Source organism: Pongo abelii, chromosome 3 (genome assembly GCF_028885655.2).
Source record: "Pongo abelii isolate AG06213 chromosome 3, NHGRI_mPonAbe1-v2.0_pri, whole genome shotgun sequence".
NCBI lineage: Eukaryota > Metazoa > Chordata > Mammalia > Primates > Hominidae > Pongo > Pongo abelii.
In genome coordinates this window covers 10,378,469-10,396,818 of record NC_071988.2, presented here as the reverse complement: position 1 = coordinate 10,396,818, position 18,350 = coordinate 10,378,469, and the positions used below count along the sequence as shown (strand labels likewise).

At 42.6% G+C, this 18,350-nt stretch overlaps 1 protein-coding gene across 2 annotated transcripts in view; it reads left to right on the top strand.

The window, feature by feature from the left end:
• The window catches only part of HS3ST1 (heparan sulfate-glucosamine 3-sulfotransferase 1), a 31,369-nt gene extending 14,543 nt beyond the window's left edge, over window positions 1-16,826 (top strand). For both annotated transcript variants that reach the window (XM_054553710.2, XM_002814599.6), the window contains exon 2: window positions 15,081-16,826. In XM_054553710.2, coding sequence (XP_054409685.1) covers window positions 15,189-16,112 — 924 coding nt within the window. In that variant the 5' untranslated portion in view covers window positions 15,081-15,188 and the 3' untranslated portion in view covers window positions 16,113-16,826. The remainder of the gene's footprint in view (window positions 1-15,080) is intronic.
• The last annotated feature ends 1,524 nt before the right edge of the window (window positions 16,827-18,350 follow it).

Sequence of the window (18,350 nt, the reverse complement as noted above, 5' to 3'; positions counted from 1 at the left end):
GTTGACGAAATAGTGTCTATTCCACAGTTTCTTTCATCTCACTGGATTGGCAGTGTTTGTTTCCAAATCCATCTTTCTCCTTACACAGTGGGTTCCTCGGGATGAGACCTCATTTTCTTCCTACACTTCTGGGCTTGGTTACCTATGTCCTGAGCAAATGACATCTAACCCTCGTCAGTGTCTGAATTTGCTAATCTTACATTGTGGGGGTGAGGAAAGGGGATAATAATTGTAGAAAGAAATCCTGGATTCCAACTTAGTGACTCACAACATTAAAATTCTCTCTCTTTGTGAATCTAAGCATTTAAAGAAAAACTGTGAAAAACCAATCCAGAAATCTCAACACAATTTCCAAAGCTTATTTAACATGAACTACTGTTCCTTGGCCAAGCCTACTCATCTTCCTTGGCATGTTGGACACTAATGAATCTGTTGGTTTAGATTTGATATCAATCTGGAATACAAAGCCAGGCCTGAGTGTTCATGCTAGCTGGTTGGGGAAGTAAATATGGTTGTTAAAGTAGAAAAGCAATGGGACTGACTTGACCAAGGCAGCCACAGTCAGTTTTATTGTTTAGACGCCTCTGAAAACTCATCTTTATGGTAGCACGCTATGGGCTAGAACATTTCAGGACCTCTAGGCATAGCTTCCTTTATTAATGTGCTGATGACCTTGAGAAGGTTGTGAGAAGCAGGAAGTCTTGAAAACTTAGTTCATCATTGGAACAATCACACACGCGTGTATATGTATATATACACACACACACTCAGAGAGAGACACAGAAATTATATGCCACAGGCTCCTCTTGAAAGGAGATGGAACCAGGACTTGATGAGTGAACATTGCTAAGGTCCCATCAAATCTAATGAACATGACAGAATAAACAGCAACATAGCAAAGGCTGTCTTGCCTGCAGCTATACTGCCCTGCAAGCCTGACTGCAGAAGCTAAGCATGGTCAGGCCTGGTTAATACTTGGGATGGGAGACTGTCCAGGAAGATCCAGTGTTTTATGCTTTAAAAAAAAGAAACGAAAGAAGCCTATCTCATGCAGCCTCCTGCTTGTCCTTCATTTCTCCTGCCAATATCTTTGCTTTTCCTTCTTTCTCACTATGATTTAGAGGAAGGAATGCAGTTATTAACAGACAATAACTCATGTTCACATGGTTTTTTTTCAATTTTGAAACACAAAGCAATCTATTTCTAATTGTAGCTCTGCTATCCTTCTTCTTATCTCATAATGCATGAATAAGACCAAAATGGTTTTCATGTAGATCTCTTAGTCCATTATCGATGAGTCTCTGTGCTCTTCCCACAAGCATCCTGTCCGTAGCCCTCTCACAGCCCTAACCCTAAGGTGATCATGGCTGTTTTTGTTTTGTTTTGTACCTTCTCTCCTATTGTTCCCTCTCCACACCCTATACCTGCATGGTCTCAAGCTGTTTGAGGGAAGAGACAGGGTGAGTGTCAACTGTGTCTTTAGTTTCTTAGTGCCTGATGCACTGTACATTTATTTAGGCCTTGACCTTGAATTGTGGATACTCTCACACCCTGATACTTTACAAAGTTTGCTTCTGCATTTGCTAAGGAAGAGGCTGAGTGTCATATGTGTCACAAACCAGGAAACTAGACCCCTGTGGCAGCTCTCAGTCCTCGGCTTTTTTCCTAAGCAATTCTACTCACTCCCAATTGTCCACACCTCATTTAAGCAAGCAGAAGCCTTAGAGCAAACTGCCTTCCTCCAGCCTAGAAGGTGATTAAGCTGCCTGTTTGGTGTGGGGATAAGGGAAATCTTATCCCACTACATGCCCCAGGTTGAAAGGATTCTCTTCTAATGGTATGTTTTATTGTCACTGATAAACTTTTTATATAATACTTATCTTAGTTAATTAGGGCTACTATGACCAAGCACCATAGGCCGAATGGCTTATGAACAACAGAAACTGACTTCTCACAGTTCTGCAGGCTGGAAGTCTGAGGCCAGGATGCCAGCATGCTTGGGTTCTGGTGATAGCCCTCTTCTGGGTTGCAGCCCCTGCTGAATTTTCCTTGTATCCCCACATGGCAGAAAGAAAATGAGCCAGATTTCTGACCTTTTCTTAGAAGGGCACTAATCCCATTCATGAAGTCTTCACCCTCATGACCTATTTACCTCCTAAGGGCCCCACCTCCAATACCATCATGATGGGGATTTGATTTTAACATATTAATTTTGTAAGGACACGAATATTCAGCCCATAAGAGTATAATGCTTTCTTCTTTGCCTTGTTTCATTCTAGTAATGGTTAAGCATTCTTCATAGATTATTTCTCAGTCTAACTGATCCACCTCTCAGTCAGGTCTTTGGTTCAATGAATATTCATTGAATGAGTGCTAAGTATGATCTAAGTAGAATCAGAGCAGCAAGGGCAGTTTGAGAGACCCTACCCAAGGAAACAGCCTCTTTTCCACTAAAGGCTGTATTCTTCCCCCTCCCCATCAAGAAGACCTCAGCAGCTTAGAAGTTTGATATATGGTGCTACCTTTAACCTGTAAAATGTTAGATGCCCACATTGGTGACAAAATTTTGTGGTTAATTTTCAACTGTAATCACTTTGGCTAGGAATTTTGGATTCCGTAGCTCTTGGAGAATTCTCTTGAAATTTTGGCTTCCAAGAGAGCCATGCATGATCAACCCGTATGTTTCTCAATCCTCTAAAGCATTCATGTTTTAGATTGATCTTATATGATCTTAGAATTTACTACCCAATCGTTTCACTCTGTAAACAAGGCTTAGAGTATCCCTGCGTCTTGCTGACCATCACATGTAAGTCAAGACAGAACCAGGGACTAGACCCCAGCTCCTATCTCCCAGTTCAGCACTCTATTTACCCTGGTGCTTTGGCCGTTTTGAGCAAAGAAGACTTTGTGGATATGCATCTTATGTGTCTGAATATTGATTACCTGAATAGAAGCTTCATCAGCTATTGGGATATGGAAGTCTGACAGTGACAAAAACTGAGATTTGGTGGGAGTTTTCTACGCCAGCCCCACTCTTTAACACTTCACACAGTCACATCCCCTTTGATCCCCATGACAGTCCCACAAGGTTGGTGCTGTTACCATCCCCATATTTCAGACGGGAAAATGTATATAGAAGTCACATGGCTTGCTCTTGGTCATATGGAGCCAGTATGGGTACAGCCAGGATTCAAACCCAGGCCCTTAATCACCAGCCTCCCCACTCTGAGCTCCTGTAATTCATCTTGATGATTCCTGAACTTCTCCTTCTGACATTACTTTATTTAAGTAATAATAAATAACATTTTAAAAGTATAAAATGTAAATCATTTTGCATCAACATTCAGAAAGAACAAATTACCAGGCCACTGATGGATTAACTTGACATACACCAGTACATTTAATCTGAAGATAGTGTGATTATAATAAGAGATAACAAAAGATTACAGAGAGGGCTGTGTGGAATGCACGATCTAGGTGTTGTTTCTCTGGATAGATTACATGGCATTTAAATATTTCAAGATTAGCAAGATGATTAAACAGCATCTCCTGTTTAAAGTAAAGCTTGAGTCAGAGGCAAATGAGATACTAATTTACTTGTAGAACCTGAAGCATCAGTATAATGAAATATTCAACTTGAATGACACTTTAAAAACATTTCAAGCAAGGGACAAATGGAAATCACAGTGGTGTGTATAGGTATGTGGGCCAGAGGAAAGAACCATGTACTATTGCTTTATTTAGTGCTATCATATGAACTGCAACAGTTTTTTCAATATAAAATCAAAACCCACTAGGGCATACTACTCGTATTATTTCTATGCCAGTTTTCCCCTTGAGCTCTTTCAGGCATGGATGCCGCTTTGTCATTGCTCTACCCCTGGTGTTTTTCATAGTGCCTGGCAATACTAAGCACTCTCTTAAATGTTTGTTTTCAAATGATCATGATAAACCAAGAGCACACATACCTAAAAAGAAAGATAAAAAAAGTTCCTGGGCCAAAGCTGAACAAAAGTTTCCAAGTTATGCCATTAACTTTTCTCAAGTTAGAGCCTGTACATAGTGAAGTGACACTGCTGAGATTTAAGTTCAGGACTATATGCTTCGTCCCAATGCCATGGCTATTTTTCCTCTACATTTTTTTTTTTTTTTTTTTTTTTTTAGATGGAGTCTCACTCTGTCGCCCAGGCTGGAGTGCCATGGTGTGATCTTGGCTCACTGCAAACTCTGCCTGCCAGGTTCAAGCAATTCTCCTGCCTCAGCCTCCTGAGTAGCTGGGATTACAGGCGCGTGCCACCACACCTGGCTAATTTTTGTATTTTTAGTAGAGACGGGGTTTCACCATGTTTGACAGGCTGGTCTTGAACTCCTGACCTCATGATCCACCCGCCTTGGCCTCCCAAAAGTGCTGAGATTACAGGCGCATGCCACCACGCCTGGCTAATTTTTGTATTTTTAGTAGAGACGGGGTTTCACCATGTTTGACAGGCTGGTCTTGAACTCCTGACCTCATGATTCACCCGCCTTGGCCTCCCAAAAATGCTGGGATTACAAGCATAAGCCACCATTCCCAGCCTCCTCTACCCTCTTTCTAAATTTCTAGGGAGAGCACTGCAGCCTCTCAAGCTGTGGGTCCTGTAGCCTCATCCACACCAGTACTTGTCATGGCCTGTGCTCCCCATAACAAATCTTAGCAGAGGCTGAGGTTTTCCTTGTACCCCATTTAGCTTTGTCTCCTATTGCCCTGAATGAATGCTCCCATGGGACCTTCTTCTGAGCAATGGCCAAGTTTTCTCCAAGATTGTGTTCTACATGATCTTTGCTGTGAGGTCCTTCCAGGCCCTCCCTGACCCTCTGCCAGCTCCCATCTCTTTCCTCTGGGCTCTTGAGTTTCCATGGCTGGATCTATGTCTACTCTGAAGTCTAGTCATTCATTCCTTCCACGTGCATCTTCTACATTATAAGGTGCTCCTTGAGGACAGGGATGGGATTATTTCAGTGTCCCCAGGAACTCAGTACAATTTTAGAAACATCGTAGATGTCTTGTAAGAGTTTGAGTGATCACCTATGGGCAAAGCATAGACCTTAGGCATTGCTCTTTGCTGACTTGCCATTCAGTCTCTTTTATTTTTATTTTTTCCTTTTCTTCACTTTACTTGGCAACTTATATCCATTTATGAGATGCCTAAAAATCAGCACTTTTCACATAAATATCCATAGTTGAGTTTTGAAAAATGTGAAGATCAGACCACTCTGGTCCCTGGTCTCTGACAATATCTGCCAGGGTTGGCAGCACCTGCTTCTTTAGCCAAACTACACACACAGCTGCTTGCCACGGTCTCCCACTAGCCAGCTGGCTTCATACATAGATGTCACCTGCCTAAACCTGGAAGCATCTGGGTGCTGCCCCTGGAAAGACATACAGTGGAGGAAGTCCCAGCCAAACTGTTTTGCTTTACTAATTATTCTGAGGACCATGTACTAGCCAGCTAGGGCTGCTATCATCAAATACTGTGCAATGGATGGTTTAAACAATAGATATTTATTTCTCACAGCTCTGGAGGCTGGAAGTTCAAGATCAAGGTGTCAGCAGACGTGGTTCTTCATGAAACCCTGTTCCTTGCTTGCAGAGGACCACATTTTGGCTGTGCCTTCACATGGTGGAGAGAATGAGAGAGAGAGACAGAGTGAGCTCTGTTTTGTCTTCCTCTTCTTATAAGGACACCAATCTTGTCAGAATGGAGCCCCGCCCTTACAACCTTATGGAAACCTAATCATCTAAAGCCCCCACCTCCAAATACCATCACACTGAGGGTTAGGGTCCCAACCTATGAATTTGGGGAGGAAAAAACATTCAGTCCATAACAACCTGGCTCAAGAAATGAAACAAATCATCTCTCCCTGTTTGTGCAAATTGTTCCAGGGGAAACAATTTACTTTGGTTTGTATAAATTTATTTTCAGCTGTGAATTATTCCAATCTTCTTTACCCAAACAAAAAAGGACAGATTTCCATGTGTATGGAGGTTAGTAAGGTGCAAATTGGGAGACCCATGTTTCTGAGTCAGTTCAGTCCCTGCAGGCCTGACCTTGGGGTTCTTGTTCTCTGCTTACCTCAGTTTCTCTATCTGCAAAATGATAAGACAGAACAAGATGATGGCACATGGCTATTTTGCCTCTGATGCCTTGTGTGTCTTTCCTGACCACTTCTGGGTTAACACAAAAGATTTGTGGGTACTCACCATCTGCAGGGTGATAGATGACCATTCACCCCAGCCGGGGGAGCTTCTTCAGCTAAGATGGCACCTCTCAGAGGCTCAGTCACACCTGGAGCAGGGGCTGAAGCCATGTACCCCAGCGTGGGCCCAAGGCAGCCCAGCTCCTGTCTCCTGTCTGCTATGGGACCCCTCTTCCACTCAGTTGCACTGAGTAACAAAAGAAGCCCCATCTGTCGGCCCTCCTGTCATGGAGCTGTGCTGCGCAGTGCCTGAGACAGTGTGTTTCTGCTTCTAATGAAGGATTTATTTAGGTCACTGCTGCCTTAGGTGCACAGCAATGCAGATTAAACATGTTGAGAAGTAACTCCTCCTCTTCCTTCACTGGGGCCTGCCTCACCACTGCACACACCTGGCTGATCATCATTCATTCAGGAGCCCTTTATGAAGGACCCACAGCCACCGCGTGCCCTTCTACAGAGAGCTAAATTATTTCTATGTGTCACTGTCCTTTCTCCTTTGAGCCTCTGTCTGGTTGAGTCACTGCAGTACTTTGCATCATGAACAAATGTGTTTGACTAATTATCATCCCAGGATCCCATTTATACCACCCAACATTTTTTTTTAAGGGACAAAAATAGCTACCACAATTTGAGAGCTTATCACAGGCCACAGAGTATGGCAATGCCCTAAGCATGCCACATGTACTATTTTATTTAATCCTCACAGTAAATATGTAGGGCCAAGACATTCAATCTCAAGCTCTGAGTTTCAGGGCTGTCTTGCAGATTTCAAGTTACAGAGCTAAGATTTGAGACTGGGTTTTTGGCTCTAAATCCTGTTAATTCCCAGCATCTTCCCTCCATCTCCCGCCTCCCAAAATACAAACTCAGCAGCCAAAACAATCCCTGTCTATTTTGTCTACCACAATTGTTTTCAGTCCTGGAATTAAAAATATACTACCCCAACAACAGTAGGAAACAAACAAATAAAAAACAAAAGACATTGCCGATCTCTGCCCCAGGCCAAGAGTATCAGAATATGAATTGACACCCACTTTCTAAGCTCACAGAGTCCTAGCCATTCCAAAGACTATCGAAGGTTAGATCAGCTCCTCTGGGAATTTATGAGGAATACAGAATCCCAGGCCTCTGCTCAGGCCTCTTGCATTAGAATCTGCATTTGTAACTGGCTTTCCAAGTGACTTGCATGCATATGCATGTTTGGAAAGCACTATGCCTGATGATTGTAACTTGCAGTCACAAGTCCCTCCCAGGAGGAAATCTTTAGTTACCTCTCATGCAAAGTTTTTATCCAGATCCTTGGGCCATAATCCTTTACCTGATCTGGGCAATAATGTTGTGTGGGTTGACTTCAGACAACCTATGGGACAGGTTGCATTTATCATTCTCATTTTATCAAGGAGCACTTAGAGGCTCACAAATAACACCAAGATGGGAATCCTTATCCCAGTGACCACACCAAGCTGCCTTCCTTGGCTTGCCAAGGCATCTCCTTCCTTCAATTTCAGAGAATTCAATTTATTATCCGGTTAAACTTTTGTACATATGGCATCTCTCAGACATGCAGAGGATTCAAGGAAGCATAGAAGGCTAGAGGAGGAGATATTCGAATAGTCCTCCTCTTTTTCAAGGGAAAGTGGGGCCAATTACTCTAACTTATCCCCCACTGCATAGTAAATGTGGTCCAAGGAAGCTTATTAACATTATGTGGCCTGACTTATGGTCCTTTCTACCCTAAACTCTTTTCACCCCATCCCACCTCACAGCAATTACCATAAGGAAATCCAAACAAAAGTGAATGTCAACATTTGTTGAAGATTGACATGTATAGGCAATTTCAAGAAAATAAATATTTATGTAGGTCTTGAAATATCACTGTCCTCTCATAGACTGACAGGCACAAACTAAATCTATTTCCAATTTCACTGTTTCCAAAATGACCTGCCAAGGATGAAAATCTGACACCACTGTGAGGTGCTCTTCAGTAGCTGTGCAAAGATGAAAGTGAAGACATTTTTCGTTCTTAACAATGAAAAAATAATCTTATACTTTTGATTGCCCAGAAGTTTGGTAGATTAAAAAAAAAATGACAGTTCTGTTGTTCAACCTGTCTTTCTCATGTTTCAGTACGTTCCAGAAAATTAAATCACTCAACACCATGGGATTCTTGGAAAGAAGCAGTTCTTGCATAACAGTATAATAAATCTCACACTTCTTCTATCTCATTGTCGTTTTAAGTAAGCTCTCCCTCGCCTGGAATGCACTCCCCACTGCCCCAGGGGAAGCATCACCATTCAAAGGGGACAAAAGCACACCATGGGCTTTGAGGATGGCCAGTGGAATATTTCAGTTTTGATATTTCCTCGTTCTGTGACCTTGAGGAGGTCATTTAACCTTAACAGCATGTTTCCATTTCTGTCATGGCAGATATGAATATGAAAGGCAAGTCATTAACATTTGTTGAATAACTGTACCAGACACCGTGCCGTGTATTTGGCATGGGTCATCTTATTTAATTATGATGACACCCCATCAAGCAGATTTAAGCTCATATTTGCAGAGGGGAATGTGGAGACCCAGAGAGGTTAGACATTTACTGAGGTCAGTTAGCAGTAAGAATTCTAGCTTAGATCTACTTGATTGCAAAAGCTTCTTTGATCATCTACTACTCTACCACCTTTTTATTGCTTAAAAATATAAAATGAGAACAACCACCTCTTGTATTGTCACAAGTATTAGAAGAAATAATTTATACTCAAGTGCTTACCACCTGACACCCAGTGAGTGCTCAGCAGGTAATCTCTTCCCTTCTAACCCTTTTGTTAAATCCCATAAGTGTCTTGTGGTTGTATGCTTTGATCACCCCTGCTGCCCTAGAGGAGATTCCTGCCTGTGACAGTGTGTCACCATCTCTTGTTGAGGGGCTGTGAAGGTGTCCTGCAGACAGACAGATGGCAGGCATCACTGTTCCAGATTCATTAAATGTACCTCTTGTGATATATCCTAGTTATTTCATTTCATCTATGAATATGTTCCAGTAGTGGGACTGAGAGAATATATTACAGTTAATTACATTTGAAATCTAGGTCATGATGTGAATTATGTAATAAGGAGACATAAGGAGAAAATGAAAATATTTTTGAAGGGTTAGTTCATTGCTTCCCCTCCTTTTTTAATCCAAATATTTTCTAGGCTCTCAGGTGATGTCGCCCAATCACGATTAGAAATGCTGAGTCCCCCTTTCAACATCTGGTTTCTGCTTGACTCTCTAGAGACAGAAGTTTCAAACCCTTTAAGTTTCTCTTCCTACTGTGTTAAAATATGTTCCCAGTACCTTCCAGCTATTTGCCTGTCTACTGCATTTGACGAGTTCATTCAGCAAACAAAATGTCTAGTACGTGCTATATACCAGAAATCATGCCAGGCCCGAGGGGATAGAGCAGAGCAAGGCAAGACCTCCATTTGCAGGAAAGGCCTCCTTGGAAAGGAGTTTAGATTTAATTCCAAGTGCAAGGGAAGCCTCCATCTGGAAGATTCTGCAGAATCTCCCTTGGGTTTCCCATGCCTGGTATGTGGCTACTGTCTTCACAGTGGGACTTGAGGAAGCTTACTGTTGCTGATAGGAAGGACCTTACTCTTTTCAATTCATGAAACTCAGGCCTTAGGTTTTCACCATAACACCCAGAAAACAGCCTCCCTGATAAAGGGAAGTAAACAGAGAGGTAGCTGGATCTCCCTTTGGGACCTATTAACCCATCAGAGGTTCATTTTGCCCATCTTAGCAAGTCTGGGCCTTCACAGAAATTCTGTCCTTCATCAAAGAATTGGTGCAAAGCACAACTATTCAACAGGACCGAAGAAGTCGAGCCAAGTTCATTAACAACTTGCTCACTAACTCCAGACATTGCCAAGAAAAGTGAAAGTGACAGTGAAGTTCCTGGTTTTGTCTGTTTAGACTGAGTTTGACTCCTTTCACCTCCTCTAACTTTCTAGACACATGACTTCATTTCTCTGAGCCTCACTTTTTAAAATACTAACATCACTTACCTTGAGGACTTGCAGTGAGGATTATAGCAAGCCCTGTGTGGAAAGTTGCCAGCCTAGTGCCTGCTCAGTAGCAATTGCTGCAGATGGGAGCTGCGATCATTGCTTTTGCCAAGGATGTGGCCTCAGCTCCAGGTGCTATGGAGAATTCTGTATCCATGCCCATGTCAGCCAAGTGCTTCAACTGTCAAAAGGTCCCATTTGTTTACTTTTATCTGGTTTGTTTCTTGAGGGAGAAGATCGAATTTACCTTTGTGCTGCCTGCCGGTTCAAACCTGCCTTCCTGGTTCTTCTCCTGTTCAGGAAGTTCCTAATCTGTGAGTGGGTAGGGAATCTTGCTTTCAGGAGAGTGTGTTCAACACTTAAAGAGCTCTCAGATTAAGAAATGCAAATGTGCCCAGTGCTCTCTATCTCTGTGCTCTCTAACTCAATTGCCACTAGCCATATGCGTCCTTGAGATGTGCTACACGGGTAAATATATACGCACTTGGATTTTGAAGACTGGATAGAAAAAATGCAAAATACCTCATTAATTTTATATAGTGATCAGGCCAGATATGGTGGCTTATGCCTATAATCCAAGCACTTTGGGAGACTGAGGCAGGTGGATCACTTGAGGTCAGGAGTTCAAGACCAGTCTGGCTAACATGGCGAAACCCCATCTCTACTAAAATTATAATACAAAAACTAGCCAGGTGTGGTGGCACATGCCTGTGGTCCCAGCTACTTGGGCGGCTGATTCACAAGAACCACTTGAAACCAGAATGCAGAGGTTACAGTCTACTGAGATCATGCCACCGCACTCAGCCTGGGCAACAGAGGAAGACTCTGTCTCAAAAAAGAAAAATTATATAGTGATTATATGTTAGAGTGATAACATTTTAGATATATTGAGCTATGTAAAATATATGTTTTAAAATGTGACCATTGGAAAATGTGTGAATGCATATGTGATACACAATGTATTTGCATTGGACAGTCCTGACACACATTGTTTCATTTCGGTCTCAAAGTAATCATTTGAAGCAGATGGAATTATTACCATTTTACAGATGAGGACACTGAAGCTAAGAGAGGTTAAGTCCCTTTGACCAAGGTCCAAACTAGAGACAGGAAACCTGATTCCAGGGCCTGTGCAATTCATTTGGACCCTTCTACTGAACAAAACAAATGAGCAAGTTTGACCCTGTACTGCACGTACCCTGTGTGTCAGCTGACACTGGAAATTGGTGGCCAGGGAGTTGTCATTGCTGGGTAGATTTTGTTGGGTTTTTCTTCTTTGCAATCCCAAAAACATTGTCATTATTTTACATTACAACCACTTACTCGAAAGACACTAATAACAGCAACTAGACTACAGAACTAGAATTCTGGAGCCAAAAGTCCTAGGAACAGATTTATTATGTGACATTGGGCAAGTCATCTTGGGGTGTGAAAGGCAGGGACTAAGTGACTCCCTTCTTCCCTGATGTTTATAATTTCATTGTCAAGATCAAGGTGGCCCACAGGAATGGCTTACAAGTTCACCTGAGCTTGGGAATCTTTTTGTTTCTGAGAGTGTTACAAAAAGGACCAGAAATCCTTTCTGTGCCACTGGGAAGTCCAAATTACAAAACCACAAGAGGAAGTTGGCTCCCAATGCCCATGGTGTGTATGTAATATAAAACAGGTTATACTATATTTAGATATGAATATATGTGTGCATACATTTACACACACAAACACATATGTACTTATACACATCTTTACATATACACATAAAAGATACACATGGGGTATACACATGATATATATGCTATATATAGTATGTGTGTATGTATATGTGTGCGTTTATACTTGCATATGTGTATATAAGACATTAGCTAATTTCTTTCTCTGTAAGCCTTAAATATTTTTGAATGAAAAAGGTTTAGACAAAAGTAAATACATTTTTAGAAAGGATTAAAGTACAAACAAGGAGCTTATAAGCTGCTTAACTTCCCAATATGTTGTTGTTATTTTCTTTCATAAAGGACAAACTATATTTAGTTTCTTCTCTACTGTCTGCTGGTAATTCTCCTTCAGGAAAGAAACCTGAGATGTACACTACACTAACCAGGATGCCTCAGGTTAGAGTGGAAGGAGCATAACCAGTCAGATAATATGAATTTCAGATCTGGCCTCTGCCTCTACACTTAGGTATCAAATAATATGGATGTGTTGTTCCCTGAGTCTGAACGTGGAACTATAAGATGGTAACAGCAGTGACCAACACACAGTATAGCTCTCTAAAGGGTAGTAGTTAGTCCCTCTCTCACTTGACCAACCTGTTTACCTGCACACACACACATGCATGCACACACATACAGACACACTCAAGCCTGCACATACAATTGCATACATTCTCACATCTCAAACATGGAAGAGCCAAGCACAATTGGTACATTTGGTCGAACCACATAGGTGACTTGAGAAGGAAATGAAATTCAGTTGAAACACCCTGAAACCATCAGTTGACTAAAAAAATTGGCCTGTTAAATTGAGCTCACCAATCGGTAGAACCAACCTGAAACCTCATGGTTCTTGGCTATCCTTTCTAAAGCATTCTTAATTTTTTCTTAAAGAGTTAAATCACTGATCACTCAGGTCCCTTCTCCAGTGCACTGTGGTTCTGTAAAACCTTCCATCTATTTGATTACTTGCTCTTTAATATGTTTTTCAAAGCAGATAACAATATCTGAGAAAGGTAGATCAGCTGGTTGATCATAAAAATGGATGTCCTGGAATTTGTTCTTCCTTTATTCATTCTGGACAAGTTTTAAACTAATGAAGTAAATTTTGAAACTATCATACAAAAGATGATGAGTCCTCTTGATGGAGAACATTTTTACTAGCTTTGTAAATCCCGCAGTCCCCAAGCCAGGCCTGTCTCTTACGCTTCCCTTAATGTGTTTTAACAGAGATGACTCAAGTGACAGCATCTAATCTCCTCTTTAGGGGAGAGCATGAAACACAGACTGATGAGTATCAGCTCCTTGAAAATATAAACCCTTGACTGGTCTGTCTTGTGGAACCCCACAGCATCTAGGCCAGCAGTTCCTGTGTCCTTTACTGCCTAAATGTTATAAATCTTAAATAGGTAAAGAGGAGAAGTTTTGTGGAAAAGAAGTGGTTTGTGGATAAAGAACACTGAGTTTAGAGTTTTCAATTTGGGCTCTGAATTTTGAAATAGACTAATAGAATTGTGTCCTTAGACAAGACTACCCTCTATAAAATGGTGGTGACAGGCCGGGCGCAGTGGCTCATGCCTGTAATCCCAGCACTTTGGGAGGCCGAAGCAGGCAGATCACCTGAAGTAGGGAGTTCGAGACCAGCCTGACCAACATGGAGAAACCCTATCTGTACTAAAAATACAAAATTAGCCGGGCATGGTGGTGCATGCCTGTAATCTCAGCTACTGGGGAAACTGAGGCAGGAGAATCGCTCGAACCTGGGAGGCAGAGGTTGCAGCACGCACCATTGCACTCCAGCCTGAGCAACAAGAGCAAAACTCCATCTAAAAAAAAAAAAAAAAAAAAAAAAAAAAGTGGTGACATCTGCCCTGCCTTCCCACCTTACAATGTAGGGTTGTAGTGACAATAGCTGAACATAGTATGAGACCACATTATCAATAGTAAAGCTTTGTACAAATGAAGGCCTTTTTGCACTTTGTAGTAATTTCACTCGTTTATCCCTCCAGGACTACTTCAAATGTTTCCTCCACTGTGAAAACATCCCCAATTATTTTAGGCAAAATGAATGAACATGTGTCTTCATAGTACCCTACCTAAATTACAATCATAACATATATCTCCCTGATGCCTATAGTCAGGCTGCATCAATTAACTTTTGCCAATTTCCTGCTGCAATACAAACCACTCCAAAACTCAGTGGCTTAAAACCACAATCATGCATCTTCACTCATGAGCTGGGATGGCTGTGTGTGTCTCTCATCCTCCCTCTGGGACCATGGGCTAGCCAGGGCATATTCTTCTCATGGCAAAGGCAAGAGTGAAAGAGGGTGAGCAAAAACACACAAGGCCTCTTGCAGCCAGGCTGGGGACTGATACGTTGTCACATCTGCTCATATGCTAGTGGCAAGGCCAATTCAAGGGTTGGACACAAGGTGAAGAATTGAGACTACTCATGCAATCTTTCATACTAATTCACATGCTTTGTTAGATTAGGAGCCCCTGGCTGGAAGAGTGGGGGCAGGAACAAAGCCTGCTTCTATATCACCTGCCCCTCTGCCAGGGACTGGTGAGTAGTAGATATTTTATTGATTTTTGCTGAGTTCCAAAGGGTCTTCCCAACCCTTTGCTTTATAGCAAGGGTTAGCACGCTCTGACTAGGGGGCCCAACCTGACCTGGTTGTATGCAGCCAAACAGCTAAACATATAAATGATTGCAAAAAATAATAATAGTAAAAAGGAAAATAATATTTAATGACACGTGAAAATTATGTGAAATTCACTTAGTGCCCATAAATAGTGTTGTTGGAACACAACCACACCCATTCCCTTGTGTGTTGTCTATGGCTGCATTCCATCTATAATAGCGCGGTTGGAGTTGGAGTTGGCATAAAGTATGTCCCTTAAAGCCTAAAATACTTATTCTCTGGTCTTTTGCAGAAAATGTTTGCCATCGGCTCCTGTATAGGATAAGAAACTGAGAGTCGTGGGGAGGTGAATGTAGCCCTCACTGCAGAGTGGCTACAGAGTTGTTAGTTGAATTATCCCTGTATTTGTTATGTGTTAATATCTTCCCTTTTTGTTCCCTAGTAATTGAAGGCCTGAAACGCCCATGTGCCACTGACTAGGAGGCTTCCCTGCTGTGGCGCTTCATGACCCAGCGGCGCGTGGCCCAGTGAAGCCACCGTGGTGTCCAGCATGGCCGCGCTGCTCCTGGGCGCGGTGCTGCTGGTGGCCCAGCCCCAGCTAGTGCCTTCCCGCCCCGCCGAGCTAGGCCAGCAGGAGCTTCTGCGGAAAGCGGGGACCCTCCAGGATGACGTTCGCGATGGCGCGGCCCCGAACGGCTCTGCCCAGCAATTGCCGCAGACCATCATCATCGGCGTGCGCAAGGGCGGCACGCGCGCACTGCTGGAGATGCTCAGCCTGCACCCCGACGTGGCGGCCGCGGAGAACGAGGTCCACTTCTTCGACTGGGAGGAGCATTACAGCCACGGCCTGGGCTGGTACCTCAGCCAGATGCCCTTCTCTTGGCCACACCAGCTCACAGTGGAGAAGACCCCTGCGTATTTCACGTCACCCAAAGTGCCTGAGCGAGTCTACAGCATGAACCCGTCCATCCGGCTGCTGCTCATCCTGCGAGACCCGTCGGAGCGCGTGCTATCTGACTACACCCAAGTGTTCTACAACCACATGCAGAAGCGCAAGCCCTATCCGTCCATCGAGGAGTTCCTGGTGCGCGACGGCCGGCTCAACGTGGACTACAAGGCCCTCAACCGCAGCCTCTACCACGTGCACATGCAGAACTGGCTGCGCTTCTTCCCACTGCGCCACATCCACATTGTGGACGGCGACCGCCTCATCAGGGACCCTTTCCCTGAGATCCAAAAGGTCGAGAGGTTCCTAAAGCTGTCGCCGCAGATCAATGCCTCGAACTTCTACTTTAACAAAACCAAGGGCTTTTACTGCCTGCGGGACAGCGGCCGGGACCGCTGCTTACATGAGTCCAAAGGCCGGGCACATCCCCAAGTCGATCCCAAACTACTCAATAAACTGCACGAATATTTTCATGAGCCAAATAAGAAGTTCTTCGAGCTTGTTGGCAGAACATTTGACTGGCACTGATTTGCAATAAGCTAAGCTCAGAAACTTTCCTACTGTAAGTTCTGGTGTACATCTGGGGGGAAAAAGAATTTTAAAAAAGCATTTAAGGTATAATTTATTTGTAAAATCCATAAAGTACTTCTGTACAGTATTAGATTCACAATTGCCATATATACTAGTTATATTTTTCTACTTGTTAAATGGAGGGCATTTTGTATTGTTTTTCATGGTTGTTAACATTGTGTAATATGTCTCTATATGAAGGAACTAAATTATTTCACTGAAAAAAAAAGATTTTTTCTGGAGACGCTATCTTTTCTTGAATATAATTAACTTGCCCCCAACTCAAAATAGCTGTCTGTGTTGCAATCATTGCAAAATCTAAATTCTTTTGTTACTTAAAAAAACATGTTTTTCATGGCTATTATAATCCTCTCTCTCCCCTCTCCTTTCTGCATTGCTCTTTTTAATTTTTAATGTCTCATTCTGATCATCAGATTTATTTTTACTTGGATTGTAAGATTTATCTCCTGAGCAATTCCTTGTCATTTTTGGAGGTCACAGTTTTACCCATTCCCACATGTAAACTTCAAGTAAACAAAGCAATATTCAGGATGGAGAAGCAGTTAGTGACTGGCTAGAGGTCTCTTGGGATCCATCTTGACCTCAAAGAATATTTGCATATGCTTCTGATCTCAGCAGTTATAATAAAGAGGATTAAATTCTTGGCCTTCAGAATGATCTTGGACCTGGGTACTTTGCCCCAGGTGGCAGTTGGCCTCCAGAAAGCCAATTAGAATAGAAAAGAGAAACCGCAAAGTCTATGTGTGTCTTCATCCTGTAGGTTCTGTGAAATGCTGACTAAAAGGGTAGTAGTCTTTTGCTTAGTCTGAAAGTCTGCTTACTTCCTGAAAGATACATTGGCATTATAGACATATGTTACATATGCACTGAGACATAAATATGTGTATGTTTTAAAATCAACCCTAAATTTGGAGTCCTGAATGTGAAAGAAAAAGTAAGCTCCCAAGGGTTGAAGTTAAAAAGAGAAAAGGGCAGAGTTGAGGGTAGCACCTAAGAGAACCACTGTACCTGCCCCCAGAGGAGAGGCTGGAGTTTCAGTTTTACTTCTGCCCCTGAGCAGCCAGCTTGTTGGAGATGGTCACATAAACCCTTCTTATCCTCAGTTTTTTCATGCATTCTTCATGCAGTCAGCCTTTTACAGAATTAAACACATTGGATTTTAATAAAAATAAAACATTCATTACAGTAAAAGAGAAAATACAAACAAGCAAAATAAACCGGTTTCCTGACATAGTTTATACAGAAGGAAAATGACAGAAATGGATGTTATTAATCATCTCCTACACTTAAGAACTCATTGAAATTTCTCCAAGCAACCCCAGGATGCAGATATTATTATGGAAATTTCAAAAAGGAGGAAATAGGCCCAGAGAACATGAGAAACTTGCCCAAGGTCACATTTACTATAAACTCAGGCTTAGAGGCTACTCAGAGCCAAAGCACAGGTTATTTATGTATTTAGTTTTCACTCAACTCTTTCTGAACTCAAAAGGAAAAGCCCAGACTCAGAGCCAGTTCTTCCTGACCTGACTTGACATTTCTTCCCAGGTGCCAAATATCTTCCATCCTAAGAGGTGTGTCCCAGATACAGGAAGGGCAAGAAGAAGCCTGCATTTTTCTCAGCAGTGTTGTCAGGGAAGTGAGTCACCTTGGTATGTTTCAGCAGCTCCAGCCTGACCTGACCTTAGCATGACCTATGCCCCACCCCATATCATGCACAGAGAGCAGAGAGGATGCCTTCCTCTTTAGAATCCATTAAAGTTGTCATTAAACCATCATCTCCCCTAGAGAAAGTAGCAGAAATATTTACAGCAGGCCCCTGGTGGACATGGTACTTTTCAATAGGCAGAGAGCCTCCCTCTGCAACGCATCGTTGGATCTTGCTTTTACCATACTTGTTGAAGAGCTGAAGAAATAAGAGGGCCCAGCAAGGTTAAGTCAAGTTTCCAAGCCTGTTCAGGAATATGGTGACTGAAAGGAAACTGCAATGAGAGTCTCTGACTGAAGAAGATGCTCTTTGCAAACTGCCTGTGAATTCCTGTGCCCTGACAGGGATGGTCTGGTTGAAGCATGAACTGTTGATGCAAGAGGCAGCGGGGAGGAGTGGAGGAAGACAGGACCAGCACATGGAACATATAATCTAGCTCCTGGGACTGGCATAGTCGATGGAGGGGG